Here is a 20,502-nt window from a genome sequence, read left to right on the forward strand (position 1 = left end):
TATGACATGGCAGAAATATGATGCCATTTGTCATTCTGTAGGAGCTGTCCAAACAGTGTTGTAGATGAATGCTAATGAGCTAGTATGGGAAGACACTCTCAAATCTAGTGCATATAAAAGTACAAGAATATATCTTTGAAAAACAAGGAATTCAAGCATTTTATGCATGACGCCACAATCAAACAAACTCAATAAAATATTAGCTATGTCAGGTTTTAGGAATCCAGGGAGGCTCGTTTTATACAATTTGTTGTGCAAATTGATCACAGGTCAAGCCGAAAGACTAAGGTGGTCAATATTTTGGCCGTTCGTGGTCAAAATGAAACACACAACTCTATCTACGGCTCTGGTCACAATGCAGGTTAATAAGTCCCCCCCACCCCCCACCCCCAATGTCAATCCTAACAGTCCAAATCAAATATATATTTCATGTCCTACCCATGCTTCTTTCAATGCAGATATTAATCGGTAGGTATCCGATGCAATGCAGTATTACCGATCACGGGGTGCGCACCCAAACTGTACGTCATCAAACAGCGACAAACATCCCAATTGTTCAACAAAACAGACACAAACCAAAACGGCAATAGAATCCAAAGGAGCAGAAAACAGCAAGTGGCAAAACGAAGATGTTTTTTTCTTGATAAATATAAAATGTAGGCTCCGGTTGCACGAAATCTTTAAAATCGCTACAAGTGTGTCATAACTACCAGAAAGGCCATATTTACTTCTGTCAACACGTAATGTGACGACCTGGTTTGTGTCCATGCGTGTGACATCATGGACACATTGCACCCACAGTTGTTTTTGCAATGTGAACGACTACATAAAAATGAAAAAAAAAAATGCAATACTCAGGAACCAAAACTTTCAGTGTGCAGTATTCAAATCCCATATTTTTGGGTCCTTTGTGGGATTTCTAACAGCCACATCAATCCACTCACAGACTGAGCAACTGTAGCGTTGGCATCCCATTAAACAGGTGCACAATCTTGCGTTCACCCTTGAAACGGCTATAACAATTTTGCACGGTGTCAGCATCTTTGTGAAATGGTCATATATAAAGTTCACCTGGCTGATTTTATTTACAAACTTATGTACAGTTCCCTGACACTTTTTTGATACACTCTCGAGCATGACAGATTTCATGAAGGGCATAATCTTTTCTTCACAGTTTATAGGTGCTTCTGCTTTAAATTCAAGAGCATGTCAGATCTGCTTTGAGTAGCTGCATCAGCCCACAGCAACACATGCTTTGCAGCCGGCTGCCACATCTTCAAACGGGCTCTGATCTCCCTCTCACACATTTCGCTATTCCAACATTTGCTGTCAAAATTGAGCAGATATTGGGGAGTTCTAATAAGATGGCTGTAGTGTCATCTGAACTTGCAAAGAACCGATCATATAACCAGGCATACCACATTGAGCAAAGATTTTCTTTACCAATCATCGCGTGTATCAAAATGGTGCGGATTGAATTTAATCCCTAATTGCGCCTCAGTCTTCCTTTGAAGTATATTATGGTGTTTTACCTTAAATGTGTCTACAGTACCCGTAGAGAGGACTTTAATGGCTTTTAAATGTACTCAATCAAATACTCCAGGTGTTTTATCAGGTCTAACTTTGTTAGTATACAGGTCCCTCTTTCACTTATTGTTTATCTGTTTTATATATTAAGCATCTTTGTGTGTCTATACAAGTATTATATGAATTCAATGTATTATTATTATTATAAACTTTAAAAATTGAAGTTTTGTTGAATAAAACTCAAAACTGTTTCATAAATTGTCTTTTCTTTACATACATTTATTTCAAACCAACTATGTCTGATATCCAATAATTACGGTTGTCAAAAAATGCAGCTCGTCAAGACTGTTCACCAATTCAGTTCAGAACATCGCTATGGATTTTTTATTATAGCTTTTGATCGAAAATAATTTGTGCCCTTGCGACTGACTGTGACCAGTTCAGAGTGTATTCGAGCAAGCCTGTCGCCCAAAGTTAGATGGGACAGGCTGCAGCAGTCCGGCAATGATTGTGAGGATAAGCAGCTCAGAAAATGGATGGATGGATGGATGGATGGATGGATGGATCGATATAAGGGTTATAGTCATTGCTCTTAGACTCCAGTGCACGTACAATGCTATTGGGGGAAAAAAAACATAAGGAATTTTTTTAAGTACTACTGACAACACAAGTAATGCGCTCGGCCGTCATGTTAAAAAAGTGGTAACTACAGCCACAGGTCTGAGGTCTTTAGTTTGGCTGCAGGCCCTCTGTGTGGTGTTTGCATTTTCTTCCTGTGCTTGTTTAGATTTTCTCCCAGTACTCCAGTTTTCTCCTGCATTCCAATAATTGAAGGCTATAAATTATACTTGGGTGTTAGTGGGAGTGTGGATGGTTGTTCATCTACATATGCCCTGCGATTGGCTGGCGACTAGTCCTGGGTGTACCGCGCCTGTTGCCCAAAATCAGATGGGATAGCCTCCAGCACACCTGCGACTCCAATCAGGGTTTTGATGGATGGATAGCTAGATGGAATGTTTCTACTATATCTGTTTAGTTAAATCTGCCCTCAAGTATTTCTTTCGAGTTGGTGCAGCTTACTTTAGAAATTCACTTACAATCATTCATGACCAACCTGAGGTAATGTCAATATTTTGGAGCTCCACATGACTTATCCATCCATCCAGTTTCCAAGCCGCTTATCCTCGCAGGGATCGCAAAAGCACAGTAGCCTATTCCAGCTAAAATCAGCCAAAAGGTGGACTACACCCTGAACTGGTCGCCACTGAGTCGCAGGCGACATATTGACACCACCCCGGAGCAGGAATCGAGCCCACGCTCCACGGACCGAAGTCAGACGTGTTTACAACTACACCATGACTTGTAAATCTTATGACACAGAGGACATAATTTCCACAGTCACTCATGAACATAAACCATAATATGTGAGAACAGAAGTCACAGAAAGCACATGGTTTGTGATCATGGATAACATTCCACACTTGTGTGTCCTGCAATAGACTTGACATGTCTTCCTGGGAATGACATGAAAAATGGATGTGAACCTGCATCACTCAAGATATCCTGCATGGTGGCCTAGAAAGCAGCATGTGTCTTAACCTGAACCCTCTTAGACGTCACGTTTAGACAGCCGTACAAGTTCGATAGAAGCGTATGGCAACACTGACTCATATCGTCTGATGACACCAACGTCTTGTTTTGTCACATCTAACATGTCCACAAATCGACAGGCTGCTTGCATCAATGTGTCTTACTGCGCTAAGCAGATGGAAACTTAGTGTTTTAGTGTACTCACAAAATAAGGTACATCTATGCACAGAGAGCTGTATGAAAAATTCTGATATTAAAGTTTCATTTTAACCCTGTCTATCAAGTATTAATTTAAAAATGTTTAGAATACAAGCTATTAGACTTTATGCCGATTTGGTCTGTGAGATTAGCATCGTCCGATCGTGAGCATTTTATGCTGATGGGGTGATTGGCTTTATTGTCATAATTCGCCGATCCGATCCGCAAAAGTCACCTCTGTGTCACCATCATACTGCCATCTAATAGAAATTCATTACTATACTTTGTTCTGTCTGTCACTATGCCTCACTGGCATAAATAGATAAACAAAGATACATTATTTAGTGTAAATCTATATATTTTTGAGCAATTAAGTATATCTATATCTACAGTAAATGAACAAGCCATTTATATAGACTCATTGCTCCATCTTGTGATCGGATTGGTGAATCAGTGATCGGTTATTGTTTTTTTTTTTTTTTTTTTTTAAACCTGCTAATCAGTGATCAGTCCCAAAAATGCTGACCGTGTGAAGCCTACAAGGTATATTTTGTAGTGGTACACAGAACTGCGCATGCATGTTGGTTATACATACAAGGAAAAAGGAATATAAAACTGTGTACTATAAAGTGCCAGTATTTATTCATATTTTATATATTATCATGATCATTTGTAAGTGCAAATGTTCACAGGATTAGAAAATCCCTATATTATTAATAGTTTTCATAACTAGTGATTCAATGGGACTTTTGTGTCATAAGACAAACAGTTGAACTTTGTGGAGGGTTGGCCTGAGCATGATATATTTTGTTTTCAATACTTTCCTTACTTTCTCAATCACTAATGGATTATTATCTGCACAAGTTTTCCCAGTAGTTACAGACAGTAGTTTCTAATTATCTGACGTGCTACTGTGTGCCATTCAGTATTTATCGCATATATTTATGGGGCATGTTTGCCCTAAAAGTGCATCTCTGCATGGGGGTAGTGAGGCAAAAACCTGCACCATTCCCCATTACAGCAGTCTCTTAGGGCTCATGCATGGGTGCACAAGAAGAGGAATAAATGTTGCAGAGGGCAAAAGTCAGGAGTTGAGCTTTTAAGAAATACTACTATATTCTGTAACCTTCCCAAAATACTAAAATAAAATGTGCTCCTATTTTTTCATGCTGTACAGTAAATAAACCTAGATTAATGTGGGCATGCTATGTACTCAAACATGGTTGCCGAAGTAAGTGTAATCACTCATCTTAACAATCATTGTGCTTTTTATTGCAGTTAAACCCACAGTGATCCACACTGACATGTTTGTCAACAGCATTGGTCCAGTGAATGCCATCAATATGGTAAGTAACTCAGAATGTGCTGTTAATGTCAGCGCTGTGAGTGAACTGGTTTATCTAGTGTTTAGGAAGACTATTAATGACTTAATGCGTGTTCAACCTTTGGGAGGCGAAAGCCCAATTTTTGGTCTCTGTGTAGCTGGTAGGCAGTCAAAGTGTTGCTCAAGCACACCTTAGTATCCCAGCACCTGGCTTTCATGCCTTTTACTGTAATCTTTTATACCACGCATCGACACAGCCTCGGTGTTGATCAGCAGCTGAAACACTGAACCAGCCTTCCCACCATACTGGATGAACTACAACTATATAGTGAGTTTCACTGTAGCCAGGTTATACTGTAACACTTCTTCTATACAAAGCTGTCAAAGCCCAGATGCTTTAACCAAGGTTCAACTGTTACCAAAGATAAAAAATATAATAAAATAGCACTGAATTTTTGTTTGTTAGTCTGTCCATGGTTCAAATATAATGTAAGTAAGCAGCAGTCTTTTTTGATGGATGGGATGGATATGGATATGTGCACTGTGAAGTCCACTGAAAGACCACCCCCAGCCTTGATCGTTCATGTGCCTTCTGTGGCAGCCAGTGGGATGATTATAAATGAATAAATAATTATCATAATACTGCATTCACTGAATTGATTTGTAAAATAATTCAGTTTTATCCCCGCTCTTGACATATTTATGAATGGATTACATCTGACATCTACCACACATACACCCAGAGCTCAGAATCTGTCTGTCTGTGCCCTGATCATCAATCCATCCCTTTTCCCTACCACTTATCCTCACAAGAGTATCAAATTCACCAAAATTGCTTTATACAACAACTTTACCTATTATGCTGAACTTAGACATGGTCCCGGCAGTTCTAAGTTGAGACTGACTTTTTGCTGCCCCCAAATAGTGAATGCAACAGCCATATTTGTTACGCCGATATGCCAAGTGTGTTGCACACCGATTTGTCAAATTGCCAAAGATACGCAGCACACCTTACACTTGCACAAAAATAAAAAGACAACAGTTTTTGCCCTCCATTGCAGATGCGGCATCTATGAAAATCTACCCCAATGTCTTAGTGGCAGCAGTCACAGTGAGGTATTGATTTGACTGGGCTGTGTTATAACTTGCCATTTGTGCTAGCTTCTGGAAATCTTTGTACGTGTGTGTGTGTGTGTGTGGTGTGTGTGTGTGTGTGTGTGTGGTGTGTGTGTGTGTGTGTGTGTGTGTGGTGTGTGTGTGTGTGTGTGTGTGTGTGTGTGTGAGAAGGCACTGCACTGAAACGAAAGGTTGATGGATTGCTTCATGTTCATATGTAATCAGCCACACGCCCTTTTGTTCACACTGTAACATGACAAATGTGGAAGCTTTGTAGGTATTGTGAAGCGTAGCGAATAGACAGATGGCACGGGGGTACACATCTAAGCACTAGTGTGACATAATTGTTAATTATGCAATGGGAATCAAGAAAAAATGTCTGAGAATGAGCCCGGTAAAGGATGAGATGTTCTAAAAGAAGGTTTTGTCGACAGTAAAGCTGCCCTTCCATGATTTTAAATGTGTGAAGCTATAGAAGTACAGTCCATGCATAATACGCACCCCTAAGAAATAGAAGTGCAATTACTATGTACTGGTATGCACTTTGGAACTTTTAGGTCTGGCACTGTATTGAAAAGAAAGGTTTGCTGAAATTCCTGGAAAAATGATCAGAATATGGCAAATCCTGGTTCAACAGGACTTCTGACCATTTTATTTCCAAATGTTCATTTATGCATAGAGATGGTCTTAAGGATCTGTTAAAATGATTGTGCAACAGATTGAGTACCAGTAATTACGTCAGATTATGCTCTTCTAATACATTTTGCTAACTTGTTAAAGTAAAAAAATCCCATTATTGTGCAGACTGAGAGGAAGAAGACTGAGTTTCAGGTAGGTCAGTGTAGGGATGTATATGTATTAAAAAAATTTGGTAGACTAAGTAGTATCCATTTTTTCAATTTAAATTGACCGGGGGATGTGGTTTCACCACATTCAGCATACATTGCTAGTGTTTGAGAGCAGAGAGAGAGACTTCTTTTTCTTTACCATTTTTAAGCCTGATGTTACATATTTGGACAACTAATTTCTGTTCTAAAGAAGAATCATCCACGCAGAATTTCTTGTCAGCTCCACCATTACTAGTTTGCCTAAAACAACAGAGGAATCAAAACTGGAGTCCACTTAAGTGAAGTTCTCCCAATCGATTAATAATAATTTTGTTGACATATTGGTCATTGTTGGTGGTATAGCATCACATCATCGAAAACCCAGGTTGATATAGCCGAAATGGATATATGGCCAAAAGGCAGAGGTACCAGTAATTAAAGTTAAAAAGCTCCAAAGAGAAACACAAGTCTATTGGGTGAGAAGCAATGATACATTTTGTTGTTTTTTTTTAAGCTCGTTTGGACGTCTTTGAATGGATTTTGGCTTTATAGTTGGGTTCACCTTAGTCACAAAATTAATGCCTTTATGCCTTCTTGCACGCAAGTGCCCCGTTTCTCTCCTGCTGTACTTTACTTGAAACCTCGAGGCTCAACCAGTCTAAGTAACTAAATAAGAAAGACTGATGGTTCCATCTCAATAGATGCCGCCACTTTTATCCTCCCATTATGCCCGGGCTTCTGTCAGCTGGGTTTTCATTCTTCTCACATCTTTACATTCTTAGCTTGCTCTCAAAAGGATTGAACAACAACAAAAAAAAAAAAAACGGACAAGATTTTGGTCGAGCTAGTAATGAGGTTTGATAATACTCAAGCCAAAAATGAGAGGCATTAGTTGATCATTGACCCCATTAATTTAAAGGTTGGCAGTTCTTTTTCAGCATTTTGGATTTTTTAAAAAAAGAGTGATTGAGTGATTGATTAATTGATTTGAGCGCGGCAACATGGTGGACGACTTGTTAGAGCATCTGCCTCACAGTTCTGAGGACCGGGGTTCAAAACATGTGTGGAGTTTGCATGTTCTCCCCGTCCCTGCGTGGGTTTTCACCAGGCACTCCGGTTTCCTCTCACATCCCAAAACTCTTGCATTCATTGGAGACTCTAAATTGCCATTAGGTGTGATTTTGAGTGCAAATGGTTGTTTCTATTTGACCTGTGATTGGCTGGCAACCAGGTCAGGGTGTACCCCGCCTCCTCCCAAAAGATCGGTGGGATAGGCTGCAACACTCCCGTGAGTGAGCCTTGTGTAAATAAGCAGCTCAGATAATGGAGGGATGGATGATTTGAGCACACTTATTCTTGGGTCTAAGAAAAAAAAAAACACTTTCTGATAACTCACAAAAATCCAGAAAAAAAGAAATTCCAGGCAGATTAAGTATCCAAAAATTAAGGAACTTCTTTTTACTTACTATCAATTTCTTTTGTTGTCACCAGGAATACACCATCGACATCTTTTTTGCCCAGACCTGGTACGACCGAAGGCTAAAATTTAACAGCACGATGAAGGTTCTGCGTCTCAACAGTAACATGGTTGGAAAGATCTGGATTCCGGACACGTTTTTCCGAAACTCGAAGAAGGCCGACGCCCACTGGATCACTACACCCAATCGCATGCTTCGGATCTGGAATGACGGGCGAATCCTCTACACGCTCAGGTATGAAGTTACCGGTGATCATGATGAGTTATTGGGAGATCGTGGTGAGTTATTAGTATGTATCATCTAATTTACATCAATACATTTGGTTAAAAATATTGTTATGGTATCAAAAAGTCTCATCTTAAATGCTAGCATCACGTAATCAAACTATAACAGTGTTTTGAAAAAAAAACTGTAATATTGATCAAGCGTATTATCACTTTTCTCGCTTTTGCTGAAAATGCAGCAAATGTTTTCTACAGACACAATACATCTTGAGCGATAAAAAGAAAAACTAGTTCATCAGACTCAATCAAGTCATGATGGATGTTTCTCCATGCAGAACACTGGCTGGGCACTTCATTAATTTGGAGTAACTCGTAATGCAAGCGCTACCTAATTAGGATGACCGGCAATGATACATGACAATAGTGTCTGTGCGAATAGGCAAAGTCACTTAAGGTCATTCCCTCATTAATGGTACGTTTAATGTCTAATGACTTCAAAGTCCTTCAAGTGTGAAAAGTTGCAACAAGATTGGTGTGCATAAACAATTTGTTTTTGACAAACAGCATCTTTACATCTACTTCTGTGAAACGTTTTTTTTTTTTTTTTTTAAACCAGATTTGTGTTGCGTCTGCAGGTTGACCATCGATGCCGAATGCCAACTTAAACTGAACAACTTTCCTATGGACGAGCACTCGTGTCCCCTGGAATTTTCAAGCTGTAAGTGTGGACAAATAGTGGGGTGATCATTGGTCTAATGACTACCTCTCAAATACATAAGAGTTTCTTTCGGCTTGTCCCTTTCGGGGTCGCCACAGCGTGTCATCTCAGATGAACGCACATATGTTTTGGCACAATTTTTACGCCGGATGCCCTTCCTGACACAACCCTTCTCATGGAGTGGAGGCCCCAGTGGGATATGAACCCACAACCCCTGGTTTTCCAAACCAGTGCTCTAACCACTGAGCTACGTAACCTCTCAAATACATGAGAAATGTAAAAGCAATACACGGTATAAGCATGTCAGCAGTCACTATGTGACAGCTATATGAAAGGCTCAGGGAGTGATATTGTCCAGTGTTTTATAGTTAGCAGGCTTGTTACTAGTTTATGGAAGATGTCTTTGGGAATTGAGGGTCATTTTGATTTTGAGCTGGATTATACAATTCATAAAATACTGATTAAAGCAAGTGGAAATACATTCTGTAAACTGAATACTTAAAGGGCTACTGTCATGAAATGGATGATTTTAGTATGTTATTAATGAAAAACGGCAGCCAATATGGGCCCATGTGTTTTTTCACCACAAAACATGATTTTGACGTATACAGCTTTTTGTAACTCCCGCCATGAAAATCCTCTCGAGGGATTTGTTTTCGAGAAGAAGCAGGAAGTGACGTAAAGGACAGAAGCGCCACCAAGTGGACTCGTTTGTTTCCATTAGTTTTACCTCCGGGAAGGTAGATCGTTGTTACTTCCTGTTATCCAAAATGCCGATTCGTTGCATTGCTGGACATTGCTTGAACACTCGGGAGAATGGATTTACCCTTCATAAGTTTGCAAGAGACCCGGTACGTCGTGAAAAATCAATTGCACGGGTGCAGAGGACGAGAGCTTCGTGGGTTCCAAATAACAGGTAGGTGTGTATACAGCTACTAAAAAAAAAAATAGTTTGGGGCAGACAACGTAATCGGTCTCTCATAACGTAACAAAAGATCCGCGTACGAAATATGTCGATGTGCGCGTCAGACGGCGTTGGGCTGCTGCGTCGCTTCGCCAGCAAAGGTTGCACTTCGGGCTCGCGGACGGCGGCGGCTCTGAAGAACCCAGCCCAGAATGCCTCACTAAGACGCGTGCGCGCAGTAAAGCGCCCCGGCTCGACGGTGTTGTTCATCCCGAACTGCGGCGGCTATGAACGGCTCGGCTCCATTATAAGCCACCATGGTGCCGAAAATGAGCCACATCGGCTGAGGCGCCGCGTTCGGCGGTCACGACTTCTGTGAAGGCTGCGCGTCGGGCTTTGCGGACAGCGGCGGCTCTAAAGAATGCAGCCGACAATGCCTCACTCAGCCGTGTGCGCGTAGTAAAGCGCCCCGGCTCGATGGTGTTGTTCATCCCGTACTGCGGCGTCTATGAACAACCCCCTAAAGCAGCACGGCTCGGCTCTGCCTCACTCAGCTGCGTGTGACAACAACGCAGTAAAGCGCCCCGGCTCGACAGCGTTGTTCATCCCGTACTGCAGCGACAATGAACAACCCCCGAAAGCAGCACGGCTCGGCTCTGTCATAAGCCACCTCGGTGCCGAAAATGACTCATTTTATTAGTATGTATCATCTCATTTACATCAATACATTTGGTTAAAAATATTGTTACGGTGTCAAAAATTCTCATCTTAAATGCTAGCATCACGTAATCAAACTATAACAGTGTTTTGAAAAAAAAAATCTGTAATATTGATTACGGCCGGCTGCGATGAGCCACGATAGCTCATCCCCGCCACGGAAATGGATCTGACGGGGATGCGGTTTGGCGTGATCGCAAATCATCTGAATATGGCTCGAAACAATAGTGTAATATTGCCCCGGTAACTTAACTCGGTTGTGTGGTGTTCTCCTTTTCGAAAAGTGCTTCCGTGTCTGAAGGGGCGTGTTTATCTCCCATAGTTAGGGTGCACCACGTGTTTTCATTGGCGAATGTCCGGGTGACGTCACGGACAGAGGATGGATGACGCGCTCTCCACTCACATTTATTTTTTAGAATAGACATTGAAGTGAATAATGTTATATATATTTTTCATTACAATATCTATTTTAGAATGTTTATAGGGATGACACTTGACCTTTAAACGTCTAGTTCTGTATCAAAATAATGAATAGACTTCTTTATACAGAGTATTCTAGTTAGAAATGACTTAAAAGCCTTAACTGAATGAAAATGCACAATATAATACAACACCACAACCAATATAACCATAATATATAACCACAGGCAAAATAAACAGGCCAAATCTGAAATTCAGTTTCACAGGGCCTTAATATTCCTTTTACCAAAAGGATCCAAAGTCATGTATACTGCCTCATCAGCCAGACTGCATCCAGTCTGCACATGTTCTGTCTTGATGTACTGGGACACCATCATTTACGCACTTGTAAATATATCTTGACTCAGAATAATTTCAAAAGGAATAACAAAAAAAATCTGCAGGTAAACCCAGCCAATGTATTTTTCTTAGGGCTCTCTGCAATACTGCGATGGATTTAATGTAAGTTCATCCGTGTGGAGCTGCCTCTTCGAAGTGATCACTACTTAGTCGGGATTGGCATATGATTAAATTTCCATGATTTAGCAGAAAGAAAATTAACATAATTAAATGATTACAATAGACAACTGATTAGCACATCTTACAGTTCTGAGGATCCAGGTTAAAATCAGGCCTCACCTATGTTTTATTTGGATGTTCTCCTCATCACTTTTTTCAGGGCACACCGGTTTCTTCACACATGCCAAAAACAATTGATTGAGAACTCTAAATTACCACTAGGTGGGAATCTGAGTGTAAATGGTTGTTTATTTATTGCAATTGGCTGGTGACCATTTCAGGGAGTACGCTACCTCTTGCCAGAAGATAGCTGGGATAGTCTCGAACACATCTATGTCCCTAGTTAGGATAAGCGATGCGGAAACTAAATAAGTGAATTAATTGATTGAAAAAATTTTGTATCCATGCCTACTAGTTCATCTGAGCATTTTGCAGATTGTGGGTTTTTTCACAATTGGTATTATTTTCTCAGGAATTTAGAATTGCTATGTATTCAGACTGCTGAATGCTGTCTGTTAAACAAAGTCTTGGCATTCGTAGCAAGTGTTGGCAAGCGGTAAAATGTTTGAATAAAACATGAAAATCAGAAAAAAACAGAAATGATTGACTCAGTTTCCCTGACTTTAATTTGGTGAGGAAAATTTCAAAAGTGCCACAAGTTAAAATGATTCGCTGGCCACATGGGAGGCATAGAAGAGAGGTAAAGTTATGCTAATGAGGTCTCAATGGATCAAGACAGGGAACTGCTATGGGATAAATCTACAGAGAAAATGCTTTGTAAATAGCTCCAAAAGCAAAAAGAAAATAGAAATCGGTGTGCAGCTAAATATAGACCAGTGTGTCCTTCATTTAAATTGCATGAAGCCTATGGATCTTTGAAATAAATCTTTTGGCACCTATAATGGACTGTCAGGGACAGAAAGGCCTTCTCTGTTGGTCTAAATCAGTTATTTCCAACCTTTCTGGAGCCAAGGCACACATTTTACAATTGAAAAACCTCACGGCACACTGATAAAAACGTCACAAAAGTGGTTGGATTAATTACTGTTTGTACTTGCCAACATCTTAAAGAAGAGCATTTATATGTTGTGTCTGTAACTATGCCTCACTGACATAAATAGATGCATAAAGATACATTATTTCTTGGAAATATATAAATTTTGAGAAATAAAGCAAAATTTGATAATATCCCACGGCACATCTGAAAAGCCCGGACAGCATACTAATGGGGCGCAGTGGTTGAGAATTATTGGTCTAAACACAATCAGAAGCATTGACCAACATTCGCAAACTAAATTCTAATATTTGTTCCACGGAATTGTATTAATTCACTCCCAACAATTTGTTCTCTTTATTTTGTTGCCTGCAGTGATTGTAGCCAATCAGATTTCAGTCCCTATGTGCTGGCATGTGATGGTTCGTTCTTGGAGCCAATCCTAGCTCTCATTGGGCAGGAGGCAGGGCACATGAATACGGGTAGCAGTGACAGTCACAATCACACCTAGGGGCAATTTAGAGTCTCCAATTAATGGATGTCTTGGGAATGTTGGAGAAAACCGGAGTGCCCAGAAAACCTCCACACAGGCATGGGGAGAACATGCAAACTCCATACAGGAGGAGGCCGAGATTTAAACTCCAGCCCTCAAAACTCTAAGGCAAACGCTCCACAGCTCTTCCACTGCGTCACCGTTTGGTTGTTTTTTTTACTCATGATTGTGTCCTGTTATTAGATAAATATTAATTCTGAACTGTTCCAGATGACGTACATTGCATAGTTGTGTGCTGTTACCCAGCATTTTTGGATAGTATTGATAGTTTCTATAATTGTGTTAATGATGGTATAAACAGATGGATGAAGTCAGGTAATTAAACATTAAAGGTCCAGTTACAAAATGCACAAGATTGTTTCTCACATTTCATCGGTATATTTATTTGTGGGAGGGCTCTGTAAATTAATTTGGCTGTCACGAATATATTGTGGCTTTTGCTACATGTAGAAATTTGCCCATGCTCCTTCTGTATGACTGCTAATCGATACCACCGCTTTTCTTTCTAAAACACTACTGGCACTACAGTGCCTCAAATGACCTAAGAACAAGTATCGATAATATACTAGAATTAATCTTATGATAGGCAAAGCATCAACATTTCAGAGTCAGTGTTGCAGGTTTTTGTGTGTGGCTTTGGTTGGTCGGGCAAAGCCTACAGCATATGCGGTCACCAGACATTTGTGAGTTAATGTTAATGCTGCCAAAAGACTATTACGGAAGGACTGTGTAAGGTACAGAATATGTGGGACCACAGACAGTTTTAAAGCTCTGTAAATATTTTTTGGTGAAACAAATGTATGTGTGTGTGTGTGTATATATATATATATATATATATATATATACACACACACACACACACACAAAATGCTACTGTTAAGTCTCCTGTCCACCATAATATAACAGTACCATGTCAATGTCCCAATTCACTTCATACTGCCATAGGACTCATACTGTAAATCGACCACTTGGGTTCTTCATTAAAACAATGAACTTAGTTCAAATTGTAAGTATTGCATGTTTTAAAAGCAGTTATATCATCCCTAATATCAAGTTATGCTCCTTTCTTAACAAATAAATTTATATTCAAATCACGCTTTTTTTTCTTTAATCAAGCCCCCAATGTATCCAGATATTTAGTTAAAGTTATGCCAATGGAATGTTAACTTCAGTGCAGCGTTTGTGAAAAGAAAAAAAAAAACATTTCACCTCTTTTGGGGACGGGGGCTGTTTTACTTGTATTTCAGAATAATATAAAACAAATGACCTGTTTTGTCACCCACTGCTTGTTGCAAGCAAACTTCACTGTGAATTTTTTAGACGATATGATTCAAGTCATTGTGGATGTTTATTTCATATGACACCATGATATGCCAATTATGTAAGACTACATCATGCATAGGCTTGCCCACCACCCTCCTGCACATGGCACCACTATACACACACACACACACACACGGCATATTTGATAACCGCTAAGTAAAAAGAAGAAAACAGCGGCTCAATCATCATTGCCATCTTAGGAACAGACCTCCTGCTGGAGTGGCTTAAATGTGGCAACTGGGCACATCCACCCATACCACTGTATCACCACATGCTTCAGAGCACTTAACTCATGAAGTTATTTAGTCATGTTTACGCTGAGGAAATTCCATGTGCTGTATTGAAGCCACCAGCCTGAGGGCAGCCTCTGAACAAAAAAAATAAAAAAAACAAGAGAATAGTTACTACCAGCATCTCGTGACCCTTGTGAGGATAACCGGATAGAAAAATGGATGGATGGATGTTACTACCATCAAAATTAACTTTGGATCCACATAATTATACATGATGTGCAGGATGATGTTATGTAATGAGCATTTTTTTTTAATACTGTTTTGTAAGCTTGCAGACTTAGATATGATGATCGTGAGTACTTTAGCTTTATATTGAATCGGAGGAGTGAGTAACTTTAAAAGGAACTCCTGTAAGCGATGAATTGTTTGTGTGCCGTTACAGCACGCCTCGGCTAATCCCCTGTGCTCCTCGTCCTCTCCCTCATCTTTCTGCACAGATGGCTACCCCAGGGAGGAGATTGTGTACAAGTGGAAGAGGAGCTCAGTGGAGGTTGGAGACATCCGCTCCTGGAGGCTTTACCAGTTCTCCTTTGTGGGCCTGAGGAACACCTCAGAGATTGTCAGGACTGTCTCAGGTAAGAGTATTTCTGAGCAAGGCCTTTCTCGTATGTTTACTATTATTTTGTTATTAAAAACTTTGTTAAACAGACCCCAATTTTGATGAAGTTGGGACGTAGTGTAATATTTATTTTTCCTAATCATTTTCAGCCTATATTTAATTGAATACACCCCAAAGGTGGGGTGATATAGTCCAAAAGATGTATGGCCTCCAGCCAGAGGGTCGCCCGTTCGTATTCCCGCCTGAATGCATGTCGTTGTGTCCCTGGGCAAGACACTTAACTCACATTGCCTATGAATGAACTGGCTGGCTGGTGTTGGCTGGAGGGGCCATAGGCGCACCGGAATGGCACCCAAGCTTCTGTCAGACTGTTGCAGGGCAGGTGGGGCTCTATCACTGGGGTGTGACTGTTGAGTGAGTCAATATTGTGTGCAATTGTTAAGTGTCTTTGAATGCCTTGAAAAGTCCAATACTATACATATATAGTTATATGCATTATTATTATTATTATTATTATTATTATTACAAAAACAAGATATTTAATGTTCAAATGGATGATATTTTTGTTTTGTTTTGTTTTTTGCAAAGATTCACACATTTTTAATTTGATGTCTGCATCATATTAAAAAAATACTGGAACAGAGATGTGTGTTACATCACATTTCTTTTCAACAACACTGCATAAGTGTTTGAAAACTTAGGACACTAATTTTAGAAGCTTTGTTGGTTCAATTCTCATTCTCACATGATGTACAAATTCAGTGGCTCAGCAGTCTGGGTCTTGTCATATTTTGCGCTTAGCAATGTCTCACTCAATTTCAATCGGAGCAGGTCTGAACTGCTGGCAAGCAAGTCTAGAACTCATACTCTTTTACTACAAAGTCATGTGGTTCTAAACACATGTGGCTTAGCATTATCTTGTTGAAATAAGCAGGGACGTCCATGAAGAAGACATTGCTTGAATGGCAGCATGTTGCTGTTCAACTAGAATGTATCTTTCAACATGAAGGTTCCCGTCATTGATGTGCAAGTGACCCATACCATGGAAACAAATACATCCCGATAATGCTTGGATGACACTCTTTTCACTCAATGAGATAGAACATGCGTCTAGAACATGTGAGTCCTTTGCATGATAGCATTCACGAACATGACATTTATTCTTGTATGGGGAAGAGGCATGCTGCATTGTGAGCATCAACCTTTCGAGCAGTGATTCTCAACCAGTAAGTCATGAATCCTCTTCAGGTGTGAGAAATTGTATAATTGTACATAAATTCTCGGAAAAATATTTACTTACAAGAAATAATGTATATATTTATTGAGTGACAACAAAAAATGTTCTTAGATTAGTTGGCAGGAAGGACATTTAGTAATTAATGTATTCAATTTTTCCGCCATTTTTTGTTTTTTTGTTGGTGTGCTGAAAGATTTTTCAGTTGTTAATATGTGGCTTAGTTAAATAAAGGTTGGAAATTACTTTTTAGTAAAAGATGATATGGACATTCTAAAAGACGCTATCACAATCACCTGGCTCACACACACTATGCATGCTAAGTATACAAGTCTGCAGTTAAATGAAGTGGGATTTTTGCAGGGAGTTCGTTTTGAATGCCAAAATGAGTACTAATTGGTACAGATGGTTTTAGCCAAATAAAGACTCTATGGGGGACACTATTTCTGCAGTTACAATAAGGTTAGGTGTACGATTGGACGTCTGACTGAGCTGTGAAACCTTGTCAATTAAAAGCTAGGAATTGGGGTCTTGGAGGACGGTGGCAAGGGACAGATTGGACTGAACTAATTCAGACGTTATTTGAAGCTGCAACTGAATGCATTTTTAAATAATAACCCTAGAAGGTTTTTGTATCAGCTATATGTATATGCATGCAATATGCAGCTAAATTCACGTTTCTAAACTCCTTTACAATTACTTGGAATAGACTAACAAATTTGAAAAAAAATGATAATGGGCTGAATACTAGTTCATCTACTGTATCAGTGAAATATTTTTATCCAATCATACATAGCAGTCTAGTAAATTTCCCTTGAAGTCATGTTTTTGTGTTTTACAAAATCCACTTGGTTGAAAATTACTTGTAAATGGCCTGCAAATGTTATGTTTATCTAATTAAAGCTTCTGCAGTTCAAAAATATTTTTTGTATAGATAATAGTCTGTGTGTGGGGATGTACAGTGGCGTGGAAAGCAGAATCTCAGTATGTTATTTAATATCAGCGAAGGTGATGTTTGGAGGTTAAGAAATTAGATGAAATGTAAAATTTAACCATACAGTGTGTGCCATATTCTCGTCTCAATAAATGAGTAGCGATTTGAGGAAAAAAACACCACAAAATGCCGCTTATATAGAAGTCTGAGTGATTTTGGTTTAGCGTATAATGCTAATTGAGTTGAAAAGCACTTTTTTTATATGTATTCCCCAAAGAGGTTGATTGCTGGTATGCCTGTCAGATAGTCCAGCGGTATTCATATATAGGGGGTCTACAAAAATTTGTAAACTTAATATCTTCAGCTCCTATACATACTGTATTTAAATCCAGATATGGTGTGGCAATTGAGCTTGCTTAAACGAAGCTGTGAGTTGTGAGGAAAAAAGTATGCTATTTCTAACTTTTCGTTTTAATCAAAGCATTTCCAAGCGACATCATGAAAAGGCTATATAGGTAGATTAGATGCGGTGAAGACTTTGTGGCATACCTCTCTGATGTGTTTTGTTATTTCCGCCAACAGCCAAACCGCCATCTGCTCTCTTGTCAGCGCAGAGAACCTTGACTGCGGTTGAGAGACCCCTTGTCTCATTTTGCAGTCACTTTGGGTTTCTGACCTGCTGCCAGTTCAGCTAGCGCAACATCTGCCTGAACAAGCAGTCTGTTGAGACAGAGTTCAGCCACAAAGTGCATCCTATGCATTTGACGAGAGCTGAAATTATTATTAAAATTAGTTTTTTATGGACAGAATGCAAAATGTGCAGAGTACCTGTTTTTTTTTTATTTCATAGGATTATTGAAGGAAAAGTTAAATGTTTAAAGACTATTCCTATTCAGGTTCTTTACTGTGTTAAAATGGGTCAAGTAAGGCAACTGGAAATAACATTAATCCTAGCAGACAAGCGGGCAGGTGAACTGGCTTCAGCCAGAGGATGTTATTCTGTGTCATTGTCGTAAAAATCTACCTGACTGTGACCAGATTAGTTCTCATATAAAAAAGGGATAACAATGAGACATGCTTTAAAATAATTTGATTTTACAATGAAATAGGTGCTACGTGTTGACACACTATCTGTTGCGCTTGATGAGGCTTTTAATAAAGCCGGGGTCTCTTTATATATGCTTCCCCACTTGCCCTGCTCAGTCAGTGTCCGAAGACCTGGTCTCTTGACATGTCACTTCAAATCAAGGCTGCCTGCATCGCCTGCAAGCCTATACCTGCATTTATAAACACGCTTGCTCGCAAATTCTCAGATTTACAATGGAAGACAAGCTGAAAAATGATAGGGGATGCAGAAAGAATGAGATAAAAACAAACTTGTTGAGTAACAACTCATCCCATTATAAAAATCTTAAAATGTATAAAAACATCATACATTGTAGTTATTTCCATATGCACCTGCTATCACTGTTGCAAGGCATTTGTTAGTAATATATTGTGTACTGAAAACCTAGTAGTTGTTTGTAATAATATTACTATTTATAGACATTGTCAAAATATTTTTGTTAAGTGGGATGAAGCTTGCGTTAAATTCCCTAGTTTACTGAATGAGTGGTAAATTGTTATACCGTATATGTGCACGACTACATAAGTATTTTTAAAAGCACAGTCAAAAGTTCAACCGAAACTAAAACATCTGAAGCAATCCCCCTCGTAGATTATGTTATGCTAGTGTGTAAATAGTGTCCCAAAAAGATGGAGAGGACACATAGATTTAAAAAATTGTGTTTTATTTATAGTGCCTTAATGTTATGGTTCCATTGCTCAGATCCACAGAGAGATGTCACCATGTCTGTGAGTCATAGTTCCAGCACAAATTAGCTAAAAAAAAAACTATCTGAGATAGATGTCCTGAAGGCTTTTTCGTCCAAGCTTTAAGACTAGCCATGTAATTTCCCAACTAATTGTCTCGTTTGGTCGCTATTCTAGATTCTCTTTGCAATATGTCACGGAAAGTTTTAATTTAAACAGCACAATGGAATCAGAAACCTAACCTATGTCCACATATAAATGGGAACGCATACACAATCTGGGTGTGGATGCGTTTAAAGTGCATCATAGACTAATGCATGTTTCAATTAGTCTATTTGTCTGCTTGTGATGTATGGAAACCTATTATTAGGTTGACCTTCCAAAAGCCATGCCGTGCAGCCCTCTTGTCTGTGTGCGTCCGCCTGTGTGATTCAGCTTGAGCGGAGAAAGCCGCGAGACACATCAGTGGCCCTGTCCCGATTACGCAGCTCCACAGTTTACAGATGATTTGTTGATGGGGCAAATCCGGGTGGGTCATGCATTGAGTTTGCAAGGAACAAGCTTGAGAAAACAACCTAACAACTAACCCATGGAAAGAAAATGCATTCCCTCTTATAGGATGACCAAGCATATCCTGGTACTATCTTTAGGCCCTTCTAGATGCAACTAGACACGTAGACCTTAATCCGCAGAGACATACAGTACTTGTAAATAATTATTCATTTAATTAATTATTATTAAGTATTTACAATTCTGCTGCAACAAGATAACAGTGATACCAAGACCCAAATATAATACCCTCCAAAGGGGAGAAGTGTGTCTGTTCATTTACATGCAACAATGTGATGGAATTTTACTTAAGAACACCAATTTGAATGGCTGTTTGCATGTAATGGTTGTGACTCCACACACTGACATAATAAATTATCACGTTTATTAAGCACAAAATTTTATATATCAGTGTCAAATTATGTTATTGTGAATCTCGTGCAGTTTGCGTATTTGGCAGGAATTGAAATGTAATATGGAAAATAATTTCCATGAAATTTCAACTGATTAAGGTGCCATTTATTGTATTTATGTTAGTTGGACGTTATTCAACGTTGGCTTTGATCAAGAAGAAATTATGGATGGCATATGACTGAATTAATCACTTGATTTTGTGGTATTAGTTGTGATGATGAATTGTTTTAGAGTGG

The 20,502-nt window shown here is 39.3% G+C and overlaps 1 protein-coding gene and 1 non-coding gene across 3 annotated transcripts in view; one reads left to right on the top strand and one right to left on the bottom strand.

The window, feature by feature from the left end:
- gabrg2 (gamma-aminobutyric acid type A receptor subunit gamma2) overlaps window positions 1-20,502 on the top strand; it is a 46,301-nt gene that overhangs the window by 8,747 nt on the left and 17,052 nt on the right. For both annotated transcript variants that reach the window (XM_061803990.1, XM_061803991.1), the window contains exons 3-6: window positions 4,594-4,661; window positions 8,074-8,294; window positions 8,920-9,002; window positions 15,202-15,339. In XM_061803990.1, the coding sequence (XP_061659974.1) occupies window positions 4,594-4,661; window positions 8,074-8,294; window positions 8,920-9,002; window positions 15,202-15,339 (510 nt within the window). The remainder of the gene's footprint in view (window positions 1-4,593; window positions 4,662-8,073; window positions 8,295-8,919; window positions 9,003-15,201; window positions 15,340-20,502) is intronic.
- Window positions 9,187-9,259, bottom strand: trnas-gga (transfer RNA serine (anticodon GGA)). Its single transcript has one exon. It is a non-coding gene; the product is annotated as a tRNA-Ser (tRNA).

Source organism: Syngnathoides biaculeatus, chromosome 18 (assembly GCF_019802595.1).
Source record: "Syngnathoides biaculeatus isolate LvHL_M chromosome 18, ASM1980259v1, whole genome shotgun sequence".
Lineage (NCBI taxonomy): Eukaryota > Metazoa > Chordata > Actinopteri > Syngnathiformes > Syngnathidae > Syngnathoides > Syngnathoides biaculeatus.